Here is a 21,677-nt window from a genome sequence, read left to right as displayed (position 1 = left end):
AATAATGCTCATACCTGGTTCCAATCCAATGCCCGGAGCCTAGTACAATATGTACAAGGATATCTTCTTTGAACCAGCACTGAGCTACAACAAACGACTGAGGCATCATCACATCAGTGCTCTATCACTATGGAACGCAACAGTCCACAACCTCCCGACGATCGAATTCATCAAACGATGTCAGAGTTCTCTCGCAGAGCCCTCCTGATGCTAGTAATGTGTTGCTCCTTCAGAGCTTTTTCTTGGTTCTCTTGATGGCTCTGAAATCTCCCTCCTGATTGGCCAGCATGGCGTGCAGTCTCTTCACCTTCTCTTTTCTCTCGTCGTCCCTGGAAACACACAAAAAAGAAAACAAGAAAAATCAGTGAGGTGCATCAGTTTTCATGGGTTGTTTATTTTCTATCATTCTGTATCTAGTTAACAGCATAAAATTCTTCCAGTGGAATTTGAACCCAAAACTGATGTGGGATGGGGTGGGTGTCCAGATGACGTCTTGGGGTATATAATTTGTTTTTGTTTTGTTTTGTGTAGACAATTATTGTGCAGTTTTAATCCTGAAATAGTACTTCATTATTTACACTTCATGTGAACAATATGAATCTTAGCTGTTTAATTGTATGAAATCATAATTTATGAACACATATTCAAAAGAATCTAAAACACTGTCTTTCAATATTTGCTTCATTTGTTTCACAGCAAAGCCCAAGTGCATAAACAGACTGACTAAAATAAGCAATCAGAATCACAGTATCACACTTCAATAACATCTGACACACTATCACTGAGCAGCTTTCATCATTTCTACATTTCCATGGCAGTTGCAATAACTATAATTATGTTGACGGCAGTAATTTTCCATGCAACTGGGCCTTTATCCACACTCTGACTGATGAATACTTTAAATGAAATGAATACCTATTGGTTTAAAAAAAAATGAACACCTATTGGGCATTGGCATTCACTCATAAAAGCAGACACCCCACGGATGGTGAAAACCATAAACAGACAAAAATCAGCTCTGGAAGGTGAAAAGATTTTTGGTCTCTTCTCCGCTCACCTCTCCTTCTGCTCCTGAAGCTTCTGTCTGGCGATGAACTGACCGTCCTTCCTGATCTCCCTGATGGCACCCTTCATCTCGCGCCGGTGCCGGTGCACCAGCCGCTGCCTCTCGTCGTAGTCCTTGTTGCCAGAGCTGCGGTGCTTTCTCGTGGGATCGTAGCTGCAAAACACGAGGGGAGAAACGAATATCAAGAGGACCAATAACAGAGACAATCTTGTCTGCCATGAAATCTTTGCTCACAGAATGTAGATCCTGTGAGGATAGAGCTTTCTTTCCTAGAGTGAAAATGGTTGATATCTACAATCCAACAGACTGAATTCACTTGTGCACACAAGTCAGGACACCCGTCTGGATATCTTTTATAGAATTATGTACCCTGCAGTGATAATATCACCAATAACCATGGCAACTGAGCTTTCTTGGGTTAATGGGTTACGTGTGAAAGAGTTTGAAGCACCATTTGTAGACTTTCCCAACTTTTGCTTTACTAACAGGGTTGTAAAATGACAACACTGCACTGAATGATTATGATTCAGAGTTTTGTTTGTTTGTTTGTTTGTTTTTTGTTCATTTGCTTTTCAAAGAGGATTCATCATTGGCGAGGTCACAAGGGGTTTGACCTTCAGCACAAGATTAACTTACTTTTCTTCAATCTTGGGTTCAAACATCTTGAGGGGGACTGGTTTCTTCTTCTCCACCTGCAGCACTCTCCTGGGCCGATGGCTCTGGGCTTCGATGTGGGTCAATAGCTCCTCACCCAGTGACTGGAAAGAAAGCAGAGAAAAATACAGTGGAAACTCGATGAAAAGAAACAAAATACCTGATATAACAAACCAATTTCACCAATCCCAATGAATTCATTTCCTTTGTTTTGTATTATTTATTGATTACTGATATTAACAAAACATCTGATACAAAGAACAAATTGTCTTGGTCCCAAGGATCTCGTCATACTGAGTTTCCACTGTACTGTCAACTAACACAGATGTGTCTTTTTTTCTTCTTTCGTATGGCAAAGTGTACCCAGTGGATAGGATTTCATCTCAAATTTCCTCCCCAAATTCCATTCACTTGGGATGAACCACAAGGGGTGGGTATATCATTAAGGTGTGTGTGCATGTCCATCTGTACAGGACTGACCGCTTGATCAGCTTGGCACCATACTATATACAAGAAGTTAAGGAAGATCTTTTTTGTGAGGTCAGATGTAATTTTTTTCAAGAGACTCCTCCCCCAAGCATCTCTTGAACAGGAGATTCTTCCACCTCAATCCCACGCAAACTGATCGCATGAACATACACGCAATAATATGTGAGCGTGGCTCATATCACAAGTGCATGGTGCAATGCTCTCTGCTAGATTAGCCTCATTTTTAAACATAAATGACAAAACTAGAATTGAGTAGGAGAAAGCTAAATTTTATGCAGGAGACACACAGCTAGAGCGAGAGGACTTCAAACTCAAGCACATGAATGGGAGATTTAAAGAAAAAAAAATGGCTTCAAAGCAGCGGGGGAGTTGGAGTCCCTGTGTTTTCCACAACAGATGCAGTGTTTTCACTCCCAACACAAAGGGAACAGTGGGACAGCACACAACATTGCTCAGCTGATCTTATCAGGCCTCAGACCCAGACCCGAGACTTCCCCTGACTGTATCAGAGGCAGACACACAGCCACCTGGGCCAGCTCACCAACTTATGATACATATCTCGTATTGTATTATACTCTTCATCAGAATCTCAACCATTCTATACACTCTTACAACTAAATATCACCATAATTTCTCCCAGATTACTCTGATTAAACAGTACACATTACCAGCAAATAAAAATTTCACAGGTTTGATTTGCATGAACATATAAGAATTTTTATTTTCACTCTCTCTCTCCTCAAAGTTTGCTAAAGTTTGTGGAACTTTTACCTTGACCTCCTCAGGATATTTATTCAAAAGTTTCTCCCTTGAAGAGAGCAGTCTCTGGATTGGTAGGAAGACCTCCTGGTAGCTGGGAAGGTCCACATAGAGCTGGGAGAACTCTTTGAGAAGGTGGCAGGACAGAGCGATGGCCCAGCACGAAAACTCTGCCTCGTCCACCTCGGCATGCTGGGACAGGAGCTGAAAGATGCCGACGGGTTTCAGTTTGGCCTCCCTGAGAGAGGGACGGTGTTTGAAGAAGATTAGTTTTGACATCGGACTAATATTCATGCAGTAAAATTGAACATATATGAAACAGAGTTGTCATTGTTTGAGGGGCATAACTTCTCAAAGTCACAGACTTTCTTTGACATCTAATCTGTAGGACCTCTCAGCAAACTTTGGCACACTTTTCTTGTTGATTGGCATCAAATTTCACTAAACTTCTTTTGAGTTTGCACATTTTGAAATATGTGCTACAGCTACCAGCACTTTATTGTCAAAGACATCGCTGAAACCTGCTTATACATCTGCTTTCAGCTGGTTACCTGGGATTTTGTGAGAATAAGATTTCAAGTAATGACTCATATGTAAATTAATGTCCTTCCTCAATGCTTCCAAAGTGCATCACAAAGGACTTTCTTAGTATTTTCAAAATTTCCCTCTGGCTGCTAAGAATTAAGAAACATTTTGCAATCATTAATTTTTTGCACATTTTCACTTTTATCTCTCCTATCACATTCAGACTTGAAAAAAAAAATCAAGGCATAAAGCAACTGCTGCAGAGATCAACCGCAGAACAAGTGCTTATTTTCCATTAATATGTTGGTTTTTTTTTAATTCTATCATCTGTCTCAGCTTGCAATTATTGCTATTTGTACTCACGATGTAGCATCATTTCTCAGAAGCTTGGCAAAGCGTCCAGTGTGCTTGAAGGGCGCCACCACGAGGCCGCCCCTTGTCGTTTCATGATCTGATGCCATGAACAGGATTCCACGTAAGAAGTTGACAGCTTCTGGCACAAAGCGCTTGGACAGTGAAACGTACTGCAAGTAGACACAGAAGCACCTCAATGAAAACATAGTTTGGATTCCTCTCAAGCTAATTCAAAACTGCTATGAAAAGAAATCTTACTTCTTTATAAAGCATCTGCTCATATGATCCACAGATAATGCCTTGAAACAGCAAGCATTAAAAGATAACGACAAAATAATAAAAGTCTCCTTTTAAAGGCATGGTATCATTTTGTTTGAGACCTGGCTTCAGGTTTCTAACTTGCTTTAATGAGATAATGAGAAACCTAACTATGAAATGTGAAATAACACGTAATTTCAAGAAAAATTCAATGTTCACTTGACGAAAATCGGTTTTAAAATGGCCGAGATATCCAAAACAAAGTGAAGAGAATGAAAAGGTGGGACCCACCTTTTATTAGAATCATTTTGTTTTAATTTGTTTTTAGATTTTCTCAGGCATCTCAAAATCGATCTTCATCGAATAAAATTTTAATTCCTCTCAGAATCGTGTGCTTTGTAACATTTCATGAGCGGTTTCTTTTATCTTTCCTAAAGTTAAAAGCTCAATCCTCATCTCCACCAATACTATACCATCACTTTAAGTATCACAATGATCAGAGTGAGGAGAATGCTCAGTGGGAGAGAGACCAGGAAAAAAAAAAAAAGACAATCTGACCTTGAGGAAGAGATTGCAGACGAAGAGGCCAGAGGTCACGTCCTGGAGTGACCTGACCTGACACTGGGACAGGATGGCACCCATGAACAGCATCGTGGGAGTCACCACGCTGTGGCGGAAGTCCGATGTTGGGAAGAGAACCGAGACCAGCTTGAAGTACATCAGCTGCCAAGAAAAACATAATAGTCATCAAACATGTTTGCAGTTGACATCGTCTACCAGCTATCTGTCTGTTGACCATTCTGTTCTGAGCACATTCCTTTAACCCACTGAGGACGGGCTAATTTTGCTACAGCACGCATTTCCCATAGACACTTGCCCGAGTGTACTCGGGACTCGTCTTCAAAAGGTTAAACTCGGGAATGAACTTTAAAAAAATATCAAACAATAATAGATATTGATGGACTATCAAGAATTATTACGAATAACTTTCAAGAATCACTTTTCCATGACTTTTATCCTCTATAGAAGTGTAGATATTCACTCAGAGTCTAGAGATTGTGACCCTTCTTGGAATTTCATCAAGAAAGCTAAACTCGGTCTAAGAATTTATGAAGGAAAGTGAAAAGTTCAAGTCTTACCACATGGATAGAGGGAAAAGAAGCCCGCCCTCTTTGTTCAGCTTCTTCGTTAAATGCGTCAAACTCTTTTGAGATGATGGCTTGGAGATTATTCCCCGAGGTCAGTGCACACGTCTGAGTCAATTCATATATGTGTCTGTCATAGAAGGGAAGAAGGACAGGGAGGGTATTCTGTTAAGCACACAGTCCAAAACACACATTTTCAAAAATATTAACTGTTACTTCATAAATGCAAGGTGCTCTAAATATGTGACATTGTTTCAAATGGAAAAAAACTAAACAGCAGATCATCACAGAACAGATTTTGGTCAAATGACCAACCACTATCAGGCCAGTCAACTAAATTATTAGCATTCACCGAGGTGTGACACAGTACCCATACCAATCATTATCTAAAGACTAACAAACCTTTCAGTTGCTGAAGGTAACACTATGGACAGTTTAGCCATTCCGTAACACCTTTCTCATCCTTAATTCAATACAAGTCAAATCTCTCTTTATCCATTGCCTTCAGTTTTCAATTTTGCAAATATTTCTCTTTTCTATTGTGGTAAACTTCCCATATAAATATTACTTTTAGCCATTATGACAAGAAAAATCAACTCTATGCATAAAAACTACCTACATAACAGGAATGCAGACAAATATATTAGGCAGTGAAAGTTTTGTTTGTAACACTGTTCCTGAATGTTTGTGGCACAGAAATCACTGGTAAAGTTATGAGGGGATGACATTATCATCTCCCTTGACTGTGATTAAAATCACTATTATCCTTGAAATCATGTAAAAGTTTTGGAATCATATCACTCTCAAATTTTGTGGTGCCATTGTAATGAAAACTTCACTCATCTTGTTTCTTTTTTATCTCGGTCTATCTATCAATATCAACTTTTAGTGTGAAGGAAAAGTTTCTTTTCAACGAAGATGAGCAGGTGATCACATGACATGACATGCTCACTTGGTAAGCCCGTTGATGAGATGGAGGTCGATTCCCTCTTCCCGGCTGACGCACTCCCCCAGGTGCTCCTGAAGGATGCAGGCCAGCGTTCCCAGTTTCTCCTTGTTGCCCTCCGCCAGGCTGGGGTGGTGACACTTCCTAACCCGACTGATGATTACCAGCTGGTCAGCGACGGAGTGACCCTCAATCAGCTGCTCATATTCCTCGAGGTTCTCGGGCGCTACAGTTGGAAGCGCGTTGATGCACGTTCAAACACAGACACACATATTTTTAACACACACATGCACATACACACAAAAATATGTAAACATATATGAAGAGAGAGAATGAGAGAAATTGTCAAAATGAAATATCTTGCAACATGGCAATATATAATTCTCAATATAACCAATAGCCATCTACTCACATGCAAAATGACATTGGCTCTGCACACATCATACGGAGCTAAAGCCCTCTTTGACTCGCTAGCTGTGCTATCACCTTCTCACTGCACGTAAATAGTATGGATCTTTTCAACAAATTCACTATTTTGTCTGATGCTAATCAAGAATAGCAATTTGCATGCAATCCTTTTGGTTTCAACATCCATTCTCTTGAAGACGGTAAGAACATGCTTGCCGAAACGTCACGAGTGGGTAGGCCCTTTTCAGGGCCATCTACGTACCCAAGAAAGAATATGTGATGCGCCGTTAGGCCTTCTACCACTTAATATCCATATGCCAATGAATATATGATTACACTTGTTCACACAGTATGAAAATTGTGGAAATTTTGGATTTCATTCTGATCTTCAGCAGAATCTTCCGACAGACACTCTATTTGGGGCTTCTTCTTGTTTTTCCTCTTCACACACAGCAGAGTAATGGCAGCCACTTTGCAAGGATACCTGGGCCCTGTTTCATAAAGCTCTTTGTAAAGTTATGCATGATTCTACGAAAGACTGGAATATGAAGTGCCAATATGTGTGCCCATTTCGTTTTTCCTTACAACTGAACAAAGTATGACTTTACGTCAATATTTCATCTATAATGGGGCAAAAATACACTTTCACTCTAAAAATGTGTGTTAATATGTAAGAATAATCATTATGATCTGCAAATTTCAACTTTAGCTACTGAAATTACGAATGATTACGAAACCCACTTGGCTTGCCATATTTAAGTCGTTCATGAAGTCATGCATAACACTTTACGAACAGCTTTATGAAACAGGGCCCAGGTCTGAAATTTTCCTCTTACCTTTAAAGGTGTACGGAAGTTCCTTCTTGGCTGCACTGATCATGTCCTCTCGTTTCTGTCAATACCAACAACAGTTACAGAGTTACCTCAACGTCTTGGAAAATTATGTCCGATCATCAATGACACAAGGCACAAGAAACTGCTCTTCCGGTATCAGGTAATTGTCAAACCTGAGAGGTGTTAGTTCTCTCTTATCTGTGCATGTTCAGGCTTGCTCAGTGTTAAATTTACTTTAAACGTCCTGTTTACCTTTGGGAGCAGTGATTTTAAAAATGTTCAAGATATCACTTTTGATGCATATGTGTGGGTTAGTTGTATCACAGAACATCCTACCATATAAATTTTTTGCAATACAGTCTAGAATATAAGGAGATATCACTACTTTTCTCATTAAACCATAACTGTAGACGGGTTAGTCTGGAAACATTTTCATTATAACTGTTGTTCACATTTTGTATATTTTACAATACTTAACATCGATTACACTGGTTGAAATTTTTACATTGGTTGTTTCTATCCCTAACTCACATTTTAGAACTATTTTGAAGCACTAATTCTGGGTTTTTGTTTCATCTGCAAATGGTAAATTATGCCTTTAAGAATTAAAAAACACCAATTTGCATATCCATTTTTTTTTTCACATTTGTTACTCTCTACCAATCCAACATAAAATGTTGCAGACCCAAGACCCACTCTTTTGTGCAGCACACAGATTTAGATAATTTGTGATGCAAACACTTCTTATGTTTGATTTTTGTTTTGTGGACATCCAAAAAGAGACAGCAACCTTTATTGCTGAATACCTAGGAAACAAAGATTGTTTGATGGCACTTCAGATGTGCACACACCTTATCAATGAAAAGTTCTGATTTCCACAGCAAGCTGTTTTCCACATATCATATTGTACAACCATGATAAAATGTGATTGGTTTTTTTTTTGTAGTTCTTTAAAAATATACTATTTTTTTCCACTTCTTCAGTGAGTTGAACACTATCTCGTGGAAAGACAAAAACAAAAAAGAAACAGTTATCAACTATTTGAAGGTTTAAACCACTGCAAACAATGAAACTTACAATGCTCACCTTCAGGCTTTCTGCTGGTTCTTGTATCTGCACTCTCTTTGCTTTTGTTCCTTTCACATCTTTCTTTAATAAGCTCTTCCTGCCACTAGTCCTTTCACTTTTGCTCTCATCCACCTCTTTCTCATCATCAACGTCGTCATCTTCATCATCATCATCGTCGTCGTCAACCTCCTCGTCGTCAGATGGTTCTGATTCCAAGTCTGATGCATTGTCTGCTACATCCTCTCCATCGTTGCTTTCTTCTCCATCCTCGCTGCCATCGTCATCATCATCACCGTCACTGTCATCACCTTCCATTCCTTCCTCGTCTTCATCCTCCTTATCAACGTTGTCATCATCATCATCCTCTTGATTTGCATCCTCTCCCTTGCCATCTGTAAAAACATTTTGGCATGCACATATTTGTAACAAATTGCAAATTAAACTAGAAATGTCGCTATGGCGACTGGTATGCCTCCGCCATAATGCATGATTCTCCTAATAGGTCTATAGTACATGTGGACAATGTGTGATTACATTTTCACAAAATTGGCAAAATATTAGAATGACATGTTTGTCACAAATGTATTGAATGTTTACCTTCCTTGACCTATGTTTAATTCCGTGGATGAATAGCAGATCATGTATTTGGGGATTTAAGAACTTTAACTTGACTTTGACCATTTCATAAGTTTATGCACTAAGTAATTCTCAAGGTATGGAGAAAAAGGGCAATTTCTGTATTGAACAGTAAATTGTTATCATTTTCATCTGGCCTTTGATTTATAAGAGAATCACTGTCAGGCAGAACATACATAAATTCAGCATGTACTAAGTTTCAAGATAACTTGAGCCACTTCCGAGATATGGAGAAAGAATTAAGTTCAGCACTTTCACTTGATCTTTGACCTTTTGACCTTTGACCTTCTTGGCAAAAAAAAAAAATCCCAGAGAATCTCTATTGGGTTATACATGCATACATCAAGTTTAAAAAAAAAAAAGTCCTGCTGGCATTGCATAAATATAAGGAAAATAGTAAAATTTTGAAGTATTGCCCTTGACCCCTGACCTTTGACCCCATGAACCCTAAATTCCCTAGATAACCACTGCCAGTCAGTAGATGCATATATATACTATGTTCCATGAAGATACCTTGAACAATTTCCAAGATACAGAGAAAAAAGTGAAATGTTAACATTTTACTTGACCTTTTGACCTTTGACCATTTGACCTCATGACCCCAAACTTTCACCAGAGAATCTTAATTGGGTAGTACATGTATACACTCAGTTTCAGGAAAATATCTTCAGGCATTGCATAGATATGGGGGAAATAGTAAAATTTCAAGCATTTGACCTTGACCTTTTGACCTTTGACCTTGAGCATGTGCACCCAAAAGTTGACAGGCATAACTTCACCCCCTAATACACATACATGCCAAGTTTCATTAGGATACCTCAAAAGGTTTTGGTAGTTACCCTGTCCACAAAATTCATTACGGACGGACGGACGGAAAGACGGACGGACGGACGGACGGACGGACAACCCGAAAACATAATGCCTGCGGCACCACTTCGTGGCGGAGGCATAAAAATATTTTATTACATACAATGTACACAGATGTAACAATATGTGTACCATGTATGCAATGATATATATAATGTACATAAATATAATAACATACTATGTTTTACCATAAACATTCCAGCAATTAATTGACATTAATATTTACTATCATTTACCGAGGTAGTGACTACTCTCAATTTTATATTCAATACAAATTCTTCACAATACAGGGCCAAGAATATGTTCAATGAATATCAATCATCACTCTTGGAAAGGGCACTAAAAAAAAAAAAGACAACTTAAAACGGAATGTAAACTCATTGACCCATTACCTTTGACCTTCAACATGCATCCTTCATAGCCTATTCGCTGCTCTGAGAAAACAAAACATCTGTGCTCTATTTATAGTTGCAAACCTAATACAGTACTTGACATGTCACAACCATAATATCTATGGTATATACAAGGAAAATTGCCTCTCAATTAGTCAATACCACCTAGACTTTACTACAAAGAAATTGAAAATATAGCAATGTGTGATGCTTAAAGATAAACAAATAAATGAACACTCACCTGTTCCGAGACCAAAGGATGGGACACCATCGTTGTATGTCAGAGTTGTTCTTCTGTCTAAAGCCAGCTCAAACCTAAAAAAAAAATTTTAAAAATCAAAAATACACAGTTTACAACATTTCATATGAGACTAATAATTTACATATGCCTAAAGAGAAAGAAAAAATGTTAGAGAAATACTGCCAATTCATATGATGCAGAACCGCATACACTGACCTACATTTCTATCATTTAGTGCATCAGTACATTTATCCAAATGCTGAAACTTTGTTTAATTTCTTCATTTAGGGATCACAAACACTGACAGGATTCAAAATACAGCAGTCCAACAAAAGTTTGCTAAAAATGAAATACCAAGCCTCACTTTTCTCCAACTTTAATAATATATCTAGCAAACCCTTGACTGATGAAAGAAGAAAAAAGAGAGACACTTGTTACCCTCTTGCTACGAATCATCGTGTCTCACCCATCGTTGAGGTCGTCGGCCGACATGGACTGGACCCGCCTCTTCATCTCCGCCTCCTCCTCCTCCGTGATGCCTTTCATCCTCCGCTGTCTGTCCGCCTCCAGTTTCTCCAGCCTCTCTCTCTCCTCCTTCGCCAGCTCCTCGGGGGTCTTCATCCTGTCGGACGCCTGGCACGGAAGTCATGGTGGCACATGGGGTGGAGAGCAAATAATATGCAACAAAATGCTGAAGATGAGTAGATGCATGGAAAAATTGCTATTCAGTCGAACACTGCCTTCCCCCAACCTTCACTCCCAGGAAACAAAACAAGACCAAGCCCATGCAGAGAGCAACAGAAGTTAAACACATTGTGCCTCAATGGAAAAAAAAATAAGGTACACCTTATTTCATGAAAAACCTTATTTTACTGATATCAAATGCAGTCAAAAGTAGGCATACTTTCTTGTATCCTTTTCACACACAATCTTAACCCATTGACTCGGGCAGGTGTCTAAGGGAAATGCGTGTTGCAGTAAAATCAGCCCATCCTCGATGGGTTAATGAAGCAGTCACCAAAATAATCACTGTTAGTGGCAGCAGTAGTAGCAGTGCCATCATCATCATCATAACGACGATAGTGAGAATTCAATAATAAGTCAATACTGTCTAGAGAGATGTGGAATGCACAGCAATAAATCAGTTACAAACAGCTCACAAACATAAGAGAGACAGAGAGTGCATAAATCTACACATAGGCAAGACAGAATGAGTACGGTACTAGTGTAGTTTCAGGCATTCCTAAAAGAAACTAGCAGATGATATACAAAACAAATTCTTTAATACTCTATATGTTACACCCCCCCCCCCCCCCACACACACACACACACATTCATTACAAAGGATATCATTGTTTTACATAATCCAGAGAAAGGTTTTGTGCACTACACCCACAAACAGAAATCTAGATGTCACCTTCCTTTCATGCTGTGCTGTACACCCCACCACACCTTTTTATTTTGTTTTCATCATTATCTACTATTATCTTGAGGCCAAGGGTGTTGAGATTATGAAAATGGGAGTTTAGTTCATTCCACCTGATATAATGTCTTCCATTACCTGTGCTCTCATGTCAAAGATGAGTTCCTTTACAGACATGTCGTAGGCATCTGGCTTGATCTTTTCCCGTTCCCTGTCACGCTGGGAGAACAATTTAAAAGTAACAAAGTTAATAACTTTACATGCAAGGAACGATGTCACAATGAAGCAAACTTTCCCATAAGCACAGAAGCACAATTCAGCAGGCTCATACATTTTCTAGCAAATACTATATAACATCTTTTTTTCTTTTCTTTTTTTTTTTTGGGGGGGGGGTCTTTGGACTCTTTTTGACTAGCCTTGAGATAGCACACACATGTTGTCCTTGTCTCAGGAAACAAAAAAAAAAAACATGTTCACTAGGTACACATGAATGTCATGTGAATAATGAGCACAGTAAAAGAACAGGCATTTTCATTAATCTATCTGGGCACAGGACTTGGGATATTGGTGAGTCTGAAATCATTTCTACTATAAATGTACAGACCAGGCTTATAACGTTTGATTGTCTTTTCTGGCGTGCTGGCCTGGAGACATTGGCAACAAGGCAATGGATCGAGGGGTACAGAACCTAGATGGCTTTATGCCAAGAGATTAGGTGATAAACCCAGCGTTCACATTAGATCCCTTATTGCGGAGAAAGTCACCAGAGATCATATCTTTTTTTACAACTGACCGTCCACACTGCTATCTCATCTGTCCCCGAGCTGTTGGGGCACTTGGGGCTTGGAGTGAATACAGCTGGACGCTATCAATTTTGCCCCAAGGTCACTCTCCCCTACAAATCTTGCCCCTGGACCCGACTTGCTTCGAGGGGACGAGGAAACAAGTCCCAGCAAGCGTTCACATTATGGTTTTCGAGGAGAAAGTACCATAGCGTGGGACTTTCCCCCGCGTCGCCGGGTCTAATGTGAACGCAGGGTATGTGGTTGACAGCACCCACCAACTTTCCATTGCTATCATGTCCAGCAACATTTCCTACCAATACGATCAAAGGGCAGGCTCCAACATGATTGTGTACACAAACATTACGGTTTCAGTGCTCTAGCTTTTAGTTTATGCGATATTTACACCTTGTTCCTGGCAGCCATGGCAATCACATTTCAGGTCACCATGGACAAAACAAGATGGAGGCGAGACAACGTGGATGGTGGGGATGGGTAAACTCGACAGCATGTGATTGCCGTGGATGCAGTGTCAGATTTTTGAATTGTCAAAAAATTTGCCATGGCAGTCATGGGTGCTGATGAGAACCTTAAAAGGCAGTACTAGTACAACATGGTGAATGTAACAAAACTTGACAGCACATACACTGTAATAGGCTGCAACGGAACGGCCTCGAGATGGCAACGTATGTCGAAAAATTCATGAAAATTGACTTAGTCACATATTTCAGTTTATTTTAGTATAATCTAAAACTTGACCAAATCTTGAAATCAGAACCCATTCCATTACTGAGATATGACGCTCCTTCCCAGTGGGAATTGTTAAAATTTTGATGGCAAAATATAAGCCGTGATATGCTTGCCCCTGTTTAACACGTCGGGCATGGACTTGGCAAAATAACATATCTACATGCGATATGTTGTTTTGCCATCGACATGTTTACGCAGTAATAGGCTGCAGATGCGCCCGCATATTGACACTGTAATACATTATATACGCGCCCTTGATCAAGACTTATGTTGTTTTGCCATATCAATGGCAATAGTGTGGTAATGTTGAGACGTCAAAATGTTTTGATTAAATGCAAATTATTCTAAAAATAGAGGGTCTAGTGAAATCAATTTGCATGCACTGTATTACTGATACTGTTGGTCCTTCTAGGGTAAGATATGAAGTGTTGAATGAAAACAGAAAAAGAGCTGTAGGTTTGCGAAACTTCAAGCTCGATATACTGGAAATGAGGTTGGACATAGATACGTTGTTATGCCATCTCAAGGCCGAAAACTCAGAGGCACTTTGTAGTGGGACGAGACAGGAAATGTGTGTAGTCTAGCCCGACTAGACGGCATGAAAATGGCCTCTGACAGCTCCATGTTCAATGTAATGAGGATATTTCTGAAAAAAAAAAGTATATGGAGGGAGAGAGAGAATATCCCACATGCCCACGGCCTCACTGAAATTCAGTCAAATGGGGCTGCGTGGCTGCCAGGAACATGGTATTTCTAATGGAATGCTTCATAATTCACAGCAGGAGTAAAACATTTTTTAGTCTTATACAGAACAAAGAGCATATATCTCTTTTCTTTTTCTTTTAAACATGTAAGAAGCATGAACAGGTCACCAACCTTGACACTGGCTATGAATTGCGCAACACCCATGAAGTCCTTGTCCAGCTGCTCGGTCAGGTTTGTGACATCCTCTCTCTCACTCTGTCTGTTGTACTATGAAAAATGAAGAAAGGAACAAACAGAGAATTAATATAATTTTGAAAAAAATCCCTGGATAACAGCAGTTTGTAGCAAAAGGTAAATATCTACTGGCTTTAGAGGTAAACTCCATAGGTCAAGTGTACTTTCATATGAAAAGATACCTCATGCTTCCAATGGCTTTCATAATAACAGTGTAACATGATATAAGCACAGTGGGTGGAAGTTTCCTTTATAGAAGAAATTGGACACACAAAAAGACACTAGGGAATTTGCAGTTATACCATGCTTTCCCAAATCACTGCAAATCAGTTGATTTGATAATCTCATCCAATTCACCAATCTACCATTGACCTGAAAATAAATCTCTCCTAAATTTTGCATATCAAAATACATGTAATATCACATGGAATCAATTACATGATTGATCACTTTATAAGACTGTTAAGTGGGAATGAATTTGCAGTTATGACTATTGAAAGTTGCCTGATTGTCCACCAAACATACAATCTTTATGGAATCAACGAACAAACAGAAGAGGAGTTGAGAAGCAGTAGCATCATAATCTTGTCTAAATCACATTTATGATTGTGACTTGCTAACTGCTATCGCTGAATTCTGGTAACACATGAAACTTCCATATTCTAAAACTTTCTATTCTTATTTGAATTGTAATCAGACTAATGAATCAATAATTATAGAATAGCATTGTGCAAAGTAAATACACACTTACTTTTTCCTTTTTAGATTTGGCAATGATCTCTTCAAATATTTCATGTCTGGTCTTTGGTTTTCCATCCTGTGTTAGAAGAGAAAAAGAGATAAAACATTCAAATGGTATTATTGTTGATAACATTAAATTCTTCTGTATGATAAACAATGTCAGAACACTTCCAGTGCTGATCTTCACCTGTTACCTTTATATCAATTCCCTGACAAGACACACAGAGTTTTAAGGAATGCAATTTGTGTACTTGGCGTAGTTTGCACAAATTATCATTGAAGATTTATCAATTTAGATGTCTCCGATGTAAAGATAAGAGAGAACAAAAAAAAAAAAACTTCAGTAACGACAGACCTTACAGGAAGCGAACTGAAAACACATGTTGGGCAGAGAGAAAGTACTTACTATTCTACAGATCACAAAAGAACACTTTATAATGATTTCCGGATGATTTTAAATGAATTTCAACTGTATCTTGCTGAACAGGTTTTTGTCTTCAACCACATGATCTGACAACTTAACAGGCACAACTGCTACAGAAGTGCAAGTGTGTATAATTATTGGGGGATTCCAGGAAGGAAAATACAAAAAGCGACCCCACGTGATAATATTTCTCATCTATAATTCACCTGCTGCTTGAGACTTGCACACGTTTGATAAAAAACAAAACAAAACAAACACTTGAGCTCATTTCGTCAAACAAGACTCAGTAGGAAAACTTGTGCTGCAACTTCTCCTTCAGACAATTTCTGTAAGTGGCACACATAAGGGCATAAATCACATAATCTGAAAAGAAAAAGATGAAACAAAATTAATAACTTGCCTCTTCACTCTTCTTTTTGGTTAGGAAGCCTCCAAAGTGCTGCTCTGCCACAAATTGTTCTGGAAAAAATACATAAACAGATATTTTTACTAAATCAATCCAATTCAAATCAATTCAAATCAAATCGTATTTCTAATATCACAAATTCTTTCAGATACACCCATTGCAACTAGTCAATGTAATACAAAATATATAAACATTTTAATATTCTGATGTATCTTAGAATTCTTACACAGAAGCCGAGCAACATGCAATTTGTGTCTTATTCATTAATTCAATCAGAAGTATAAAGAATTCATGAGCGACACATACACCCATTACAAGCTCTACCATACCTAGCAGAGCACACATTTGTGCAAAGCTAAATATCCAAAGTTAATAAGATAAAATGATCATGAAAAAAGTTCTCCTTTTCTGAACAACACTGTCTAATCTATCACAAATGATGACTTTGTTTCCAAGAATATCCATCTTCAAGTCACAATCAGACTACAATGTCAGGGTAGTAAAAATGCATGTCTAGGCCAGTTATTAGTTAGTCTGGTAAGAAAGAGTAAAATCTTACAAGCACAACAGTGAAATTTTGATCAAAATCGGACGAAAATCAGAGAAGTTGTGACATTGTGAACTAATTTCTGCAAAACAGTCCCCATACTGTTGATATGAATATGTAAATGAGTGAGCTGATGTTGTCATCACGTATTTTTCACTGATCGTGTACACATTAAAAAAAAGAAAAATTATGAAAATTCACTTTTTCTGCTCTTCAAGTGAAAAACATGATATTCCTAGCTGACTACTTTCAAAATTTTGATCACTCAAATATATCAGGATTTCAGACTGGGGCATTAATGCGTTTGACATAAAAACTGGAAATTTCATGATTTTATGTAAAAAAACTGTATGGCTAACTATGAGGGGATGACATCATCAATTCACTATTTGCATACTCATATTGACTCTTCAAGAACTGTTTCATGAAAATATGCGAAACTTCACAATTTCATATCTTCCTTAATTCTTATCTGAATTTGATCAGACTTTCACTGTTGAGCTTGTAAAATTTTAATTTTTCTTTTAAGACAAACTCATATTCATCACAGATTTTCTCTTCAACTACATCTCTGTGCTTCAGCCCCCTTCTTCACACCGAACGCTCTGGGATATCCCTCTCGTTGCTAATACATATTAATGCAGAATTCACAGATTTACTGTTTATACGGCCATCTTCATCATCATCGCTCTCAAGCTGGGGTTCCTCAAACTTCTCCATACTGGACAACGACTGGCCATAGTGGGTCAACTCCTCATCAGCATTGAGGCTAAAGATGCTGGACTTCTCATGACTTCTCTGCAGAGATCAATGATAATAATATAAAAAAGTAATAATGATAATAATAATAATAATAATAATAATAATAATAATAATCATAATCATAATAATAATAATAATAATAATAATAATAATAATAATAATAATAATAATAATAACAACAATAATAATAAAAATAAGAATAAGAATAAGAAGAAGAAGAAGAATAGTTCTCATCATCACAATAATAACATTCAATAATATATTAGCACAATGTGCAACATCATATCATATTAGCATATGCTTTAAAAAATAAAAAATAAAAAATCCAGTCACAAAGAGGCAATGTCAATGATGCACATGGTTTTGCCTGAAACTCAAGTGAGGCTAATCTAAATTTCAATTCATGCCAGTTTTGAATGAAATTTGATATGGATTAAAAAGACTTGTTGTAAGAGGAGGTTGGAATCTTCATAAACTTGACTGGAAAACAGAAGTTTGACTATATCCCATTTTTCTTCATACCCCAAGAGATAAAGCTGTTCATACTAAAATTTGCCAATAATGATAAATGTCACTTTCACATTTAAACTCTGGTTAAACTTGTGGGGAGTGATAAAGACAAGGTACAACTAAGTTAACATTCAGTTCGAGCTGGTGACAGCTTCATTAAAAGGAAACATCAAATGGTAGTATAGACTCCTCCATTGTGGCCATCAATTTCAAAATAATAGACTCAGAGCAGAGTGGACTTGATTCTGAGATTTCTGCAGGTCGAGAGCAGACAGTGCTGGCATACCTGCTTCTCAAGGGCAAATCTTTCCATCATCTTCTCCTCGACAGACATCTCGGGGTCATTCTCCCCTAGTCTCCTGTCCAGGAACTTGTTTGTTTTATTTCTGTGCTTATATTCTTGCAGTAGAGTGGCATTTCGCTGGAGATGCAACAAAGATGAAATGAAGGCACAAAATAGAATTGATAAAAAACTGATATAAACAATTAAACGATTTGGTTTCTCTCATTTTCTTCTACAATGGAAAAGACATCAACACGATCACTTCATAAAATGTTAAAAAGGTAAGTTACAAAGAATATTCCACAAACTTCTTCAAGTCTGTCAAACCCAACTATAACAAAATATAAAATCATAATGAAGTGGCTATCCATTCCAAATATCCCAAGACACATTTACTGAGTAAGTACATACAACACCCTTTTAGATCAGTAATACACAATGAGCAACTTGAAAAATGATGAAGAGTAAACTATCTGTTCATGTAATGCAGAGATGAGAATATCCATTAATTCTTTACACTTCTATGTGTGACAGGTATCCTTGATTGAGCTGATTAATCTTACACTTTAATTAACATCATTATGCTACAATTGTAAATAGCTGCAAACTTATTCAATGGAGGGGATTTGTCAATATATTAAATTTTTGTCCATTCACTAAAGGCCATGACAAAATGAAGGAGCATAAGGTAAATATTGCGAAGAAGGTGAACTGCTCCATTTGACATTTCAATGACTACCTCTGACGAGTCTGATCATACCACCATTACAAAACCATTTGAGGTGTTTACCATACCTTCTGTAGTCCCTTAGATCTGGACACCAGTGGCATGCCCTTGCCATGTTTATTCTTTTTTCCTAAGATGCTGTGTTTCTGCTTGTTTATCTTCACTTCAAATGGGTTTGGCTTGTTGTCCGGCTGCCTGGTTCGATTCTGGACCTTGGTAGAGTTCTGCTTTCTCTTTTTGTTTTTAGCCATTCTTCAATTCCAGTGCAGAGATGATTATTGTATGTTAAAATAATCTGAAAGAAGCAAAAGGAATGAAATAATTTATATGATTATAATGTGAGTACTATCAATATAATCCGTGATCCATTTCTCAGTAGGCCTATTTTGTCTTATACCTTTTCATCTGTCATATCTCTTCTGTGCTTATTTTATATCCCCATTGCCTTTACAGCATATTTGGCTTGCCATACTCACCTGTACTACATTGTCTCATATTTGCAGTCCTATTCAAAGACACCATAAGTTCATACCCTCATATTCATGCAAAATTAGATGACTAACGTAAGTTTCAGACAGAGCTCGATGCATACACCGAGTGTCATTTGCTGTTCTAAGCGATAAGATCCAATTTGATGTCGGTATCAACGCTTCCCTGTACTGTATAAGTGGATATTTTTGCGCGACTAATTTTTTCGCACTTGGCCGGGTGAGAAGAGTTTCGCGTGTTTTTAATTCCGCAGAATCAAGACGTAAACTCCTGGAACACATATGAAGAGTTTGTTCACAAAAACCGATAAGTCCATATTTGCCAAATGGAGATATTTGCGATTAAAGGTCAAGAAAAATAAAGAGAATAATAAGAAAATTTTTGCTTCTTTTGACCATAACTTCAAAAATATACCTTTATACAATGAATGTAGAGACCAATATATCATTTTAAAGGTATTATTTTGTACTTTATGACAGAGACCGTACCTCAAAATCTTCAAAAATGGACTTATTGGTTTTTGCGAAAAAACTCTTCATATGGCATGCAAAAATATTCGCATGCTTTTATTTTCACACTAGTTTCTGGTTGTGCGAAATGCGCGAAAATTTCAACATCGCGAAAATTTCCACTTTTACAGAATCTGATTTGGATCATATTCATGTGAGTGATTGGAAACAAGGTACCATGATTACTATTAAGTATTTCCTGTGATTTTGGTGAAATTTGGAAGAGTGGAGTCAGAGATATCAACATTGATATGAAAGTGATTTTACGTACGGTAGTGCCCATTCTTGTTTAGATTCTACTACCTAGATCCATTCATTCTACAGTGTAGTTGTCTAAATTTCCCAATTGAGATGAGCCGATAACTTGATGGTCTCTAGTATTTAGTACTAGATGTCTAGTACTTAGGAATCTATCTATTCTAGTATTTCTACATGCATCGGCACTCAAACCACAGTTCGTTCAACCTCCCATGCCAATTTTCAACTGGGTATGCAAAGGCCTATAATTTTCTACATGTAGCAGGCAGTCAAATTTTGGATGGTGTTGTGGTCGAATTATGGGCCACTCACGCACTTGCGGTCCATTCTATCATTCCGTCATTTGTTTTTGTTTTTTTCTTTCTTTCTTTCTTTCGTTTGTTGCCTTTCTTTTTAGCAAGCACAATTACGGTGGCTGTGTTTGCCTGGCTACGTACATTTAGTACATGTTTATGAATACATTTATACATTGAATATTAAATAGATTCTATCAAATCATTATCATTATTAAGTAGTAAAAGTCAACAGACTACTACCCGAATAAGCTGTAGACTCGAGAAGAAGTAGAACCAAGGCCGCAGGGCACAAGGCTTCCCAAGCAATAACGACATGTGCATGTGGTAACATGACAATATATTTCATGTACGGGACTAAGTAAACTACGAGATTCGGTCATTTGACTTATCTGTGTACCTCTAGCTCCTTGGCCCTTGCCGAACATAAAATCATACCAGAAATTAATATTGACTGATTGAGGGAGATGGATATCTACGGGGTTATTATTACGCACTTCTACCTCGTTGTGCTGTGTCCCCTGCCTCTCGGTCTAGGCCTACATCCACCCGAACTTCTAGGGCTGTGCCTGTATGCTTGAGCTGCGGGCCGAGCGTGAGAAAGCTGCTCGATGCGATGTAGAGTTTGCTACCTTTGCATGCATGGTCTTGCAATGTGTGTAGGACACTGATCGGACGTACAACACGTGCATACTTCACTCTCACACAGAACACTGCAGATGCTAAGGAAAGGGGGGGGGGGCGGTGGGAAACAACTAGTCTCAATCATTATCAGATAATAAAAACACATTATAAATTCCTAGAAATAGTAAATACTGGTATCAATTCTATCTTTAAAAATATAAACTTTAAATATGAATAATTATATATTTAATAATTAGTAATATTAAGTGTTCAGAATATTTTTTACGAATAAATTTAACAAAACATCCAGTAAAATGAATCAATAAACCTATACTATATATACGTTTAAATTACCGGGAGATTCAAGAAGGGGAGCTAGCTCAAATGGTAGAGCGCTCGCTTAGCATGCGAGAGGTACCGGGATCGATGCCCGGGTTCTCCAACTGGCATTGTTTTTGTTTCATTTGTCTTTATTTTTGTTCCTATCTTTCTTTTGCTACATAATTCCCGAACCTGGCAAATTGTTCCTTGGAGTGGATTGAATAAATGCAGCAATATGAGTAGAGCAC

General features: G+C 38.0%; 1 protein-coding gene across 1 annotated transcript; it reads right to left on the bottom strand.

The window, feature by feature from the left end:
- Positions 1-229: 229 nt before the first annotated feature.
- LOC139713119 (nucleolar protein 14-like) lies at positions 230-21,042 on the bottom strand. The gene is made up of 20 exons (XM_071624872.1): positions 20,982-21,042; positions 19,004-19,230; positions 18,212-18,346; positions 17,313-17,451; positions 16,101-16,159; positions 15,287-15,352; positions 14,473-14,568; positions 12,203-12,283; positions 11,108-11,274; positions 10,642-10,715; positions 8,524-8,870; positions 7,441-7,495; positions 6,203-6,422; positions 5,245-5,380; positions 4,664-4,828; positions 3,857-4,017; positions 2,981-3,206; positions 1,703-1,824; positions 1,058-1,219; positions 230-329 (listed from the first exon to the last, which is right to left on the bottom strand). Exons 2-20 carry the CDS (start codon positions 19,184-19,186, stop codon positions 230-232), a joined length of 2,694 nt encoding a protein of 897 aa, XP_071480973.1. The 5' UTR covers positions 19,187-19,230; positions 20,982-21,042.
- Positions 21,043-21,677: the final 635 nt, after the last annotated feature.

This window comes from Diadema antillarum, unplaced genomic scaffold, assembly GCF_040938485.1.
Source record: "Diadema antillarum isolate AM-2024a unplaced genomic scaffold, OU_Dant_1.0 seq00001907_RagTag, whole genome shotgun sequence".
Classification (NCBI taxonomy): Eukaryota; Metazoa; Echinodermata; class Echinoidea; order Diadematoida; family Diadematidae; genus Diadema; species Diadema antillarum.
This window is presented reverse-complemented; position numbering and strand designations above follow the sequence as displayed.

Coding starts and splice junctions, on each gene's coding strand:
- LOC139713119 (XM_071624872.1), bottom strand. CDS start 19,186: ATGGCTAAAAACAAAAAGAGAAAGCAGAACTCTACCAAGGTCCAGAAT. Junction 18,347..19,003: donor GATCTAAGGGACTACAGAAG/GTATGGTAAACA, acceptor TTGCATCTCCAG/CGAAATGCCACTCTACTGCA. Junction 11,275..12,202: donor TCTTTGACATGAGAGCACAG/GTAATGGAAGAC, acceptor CTTCCGTGCCAG/GCGTCCGACAGGATGAAGAC.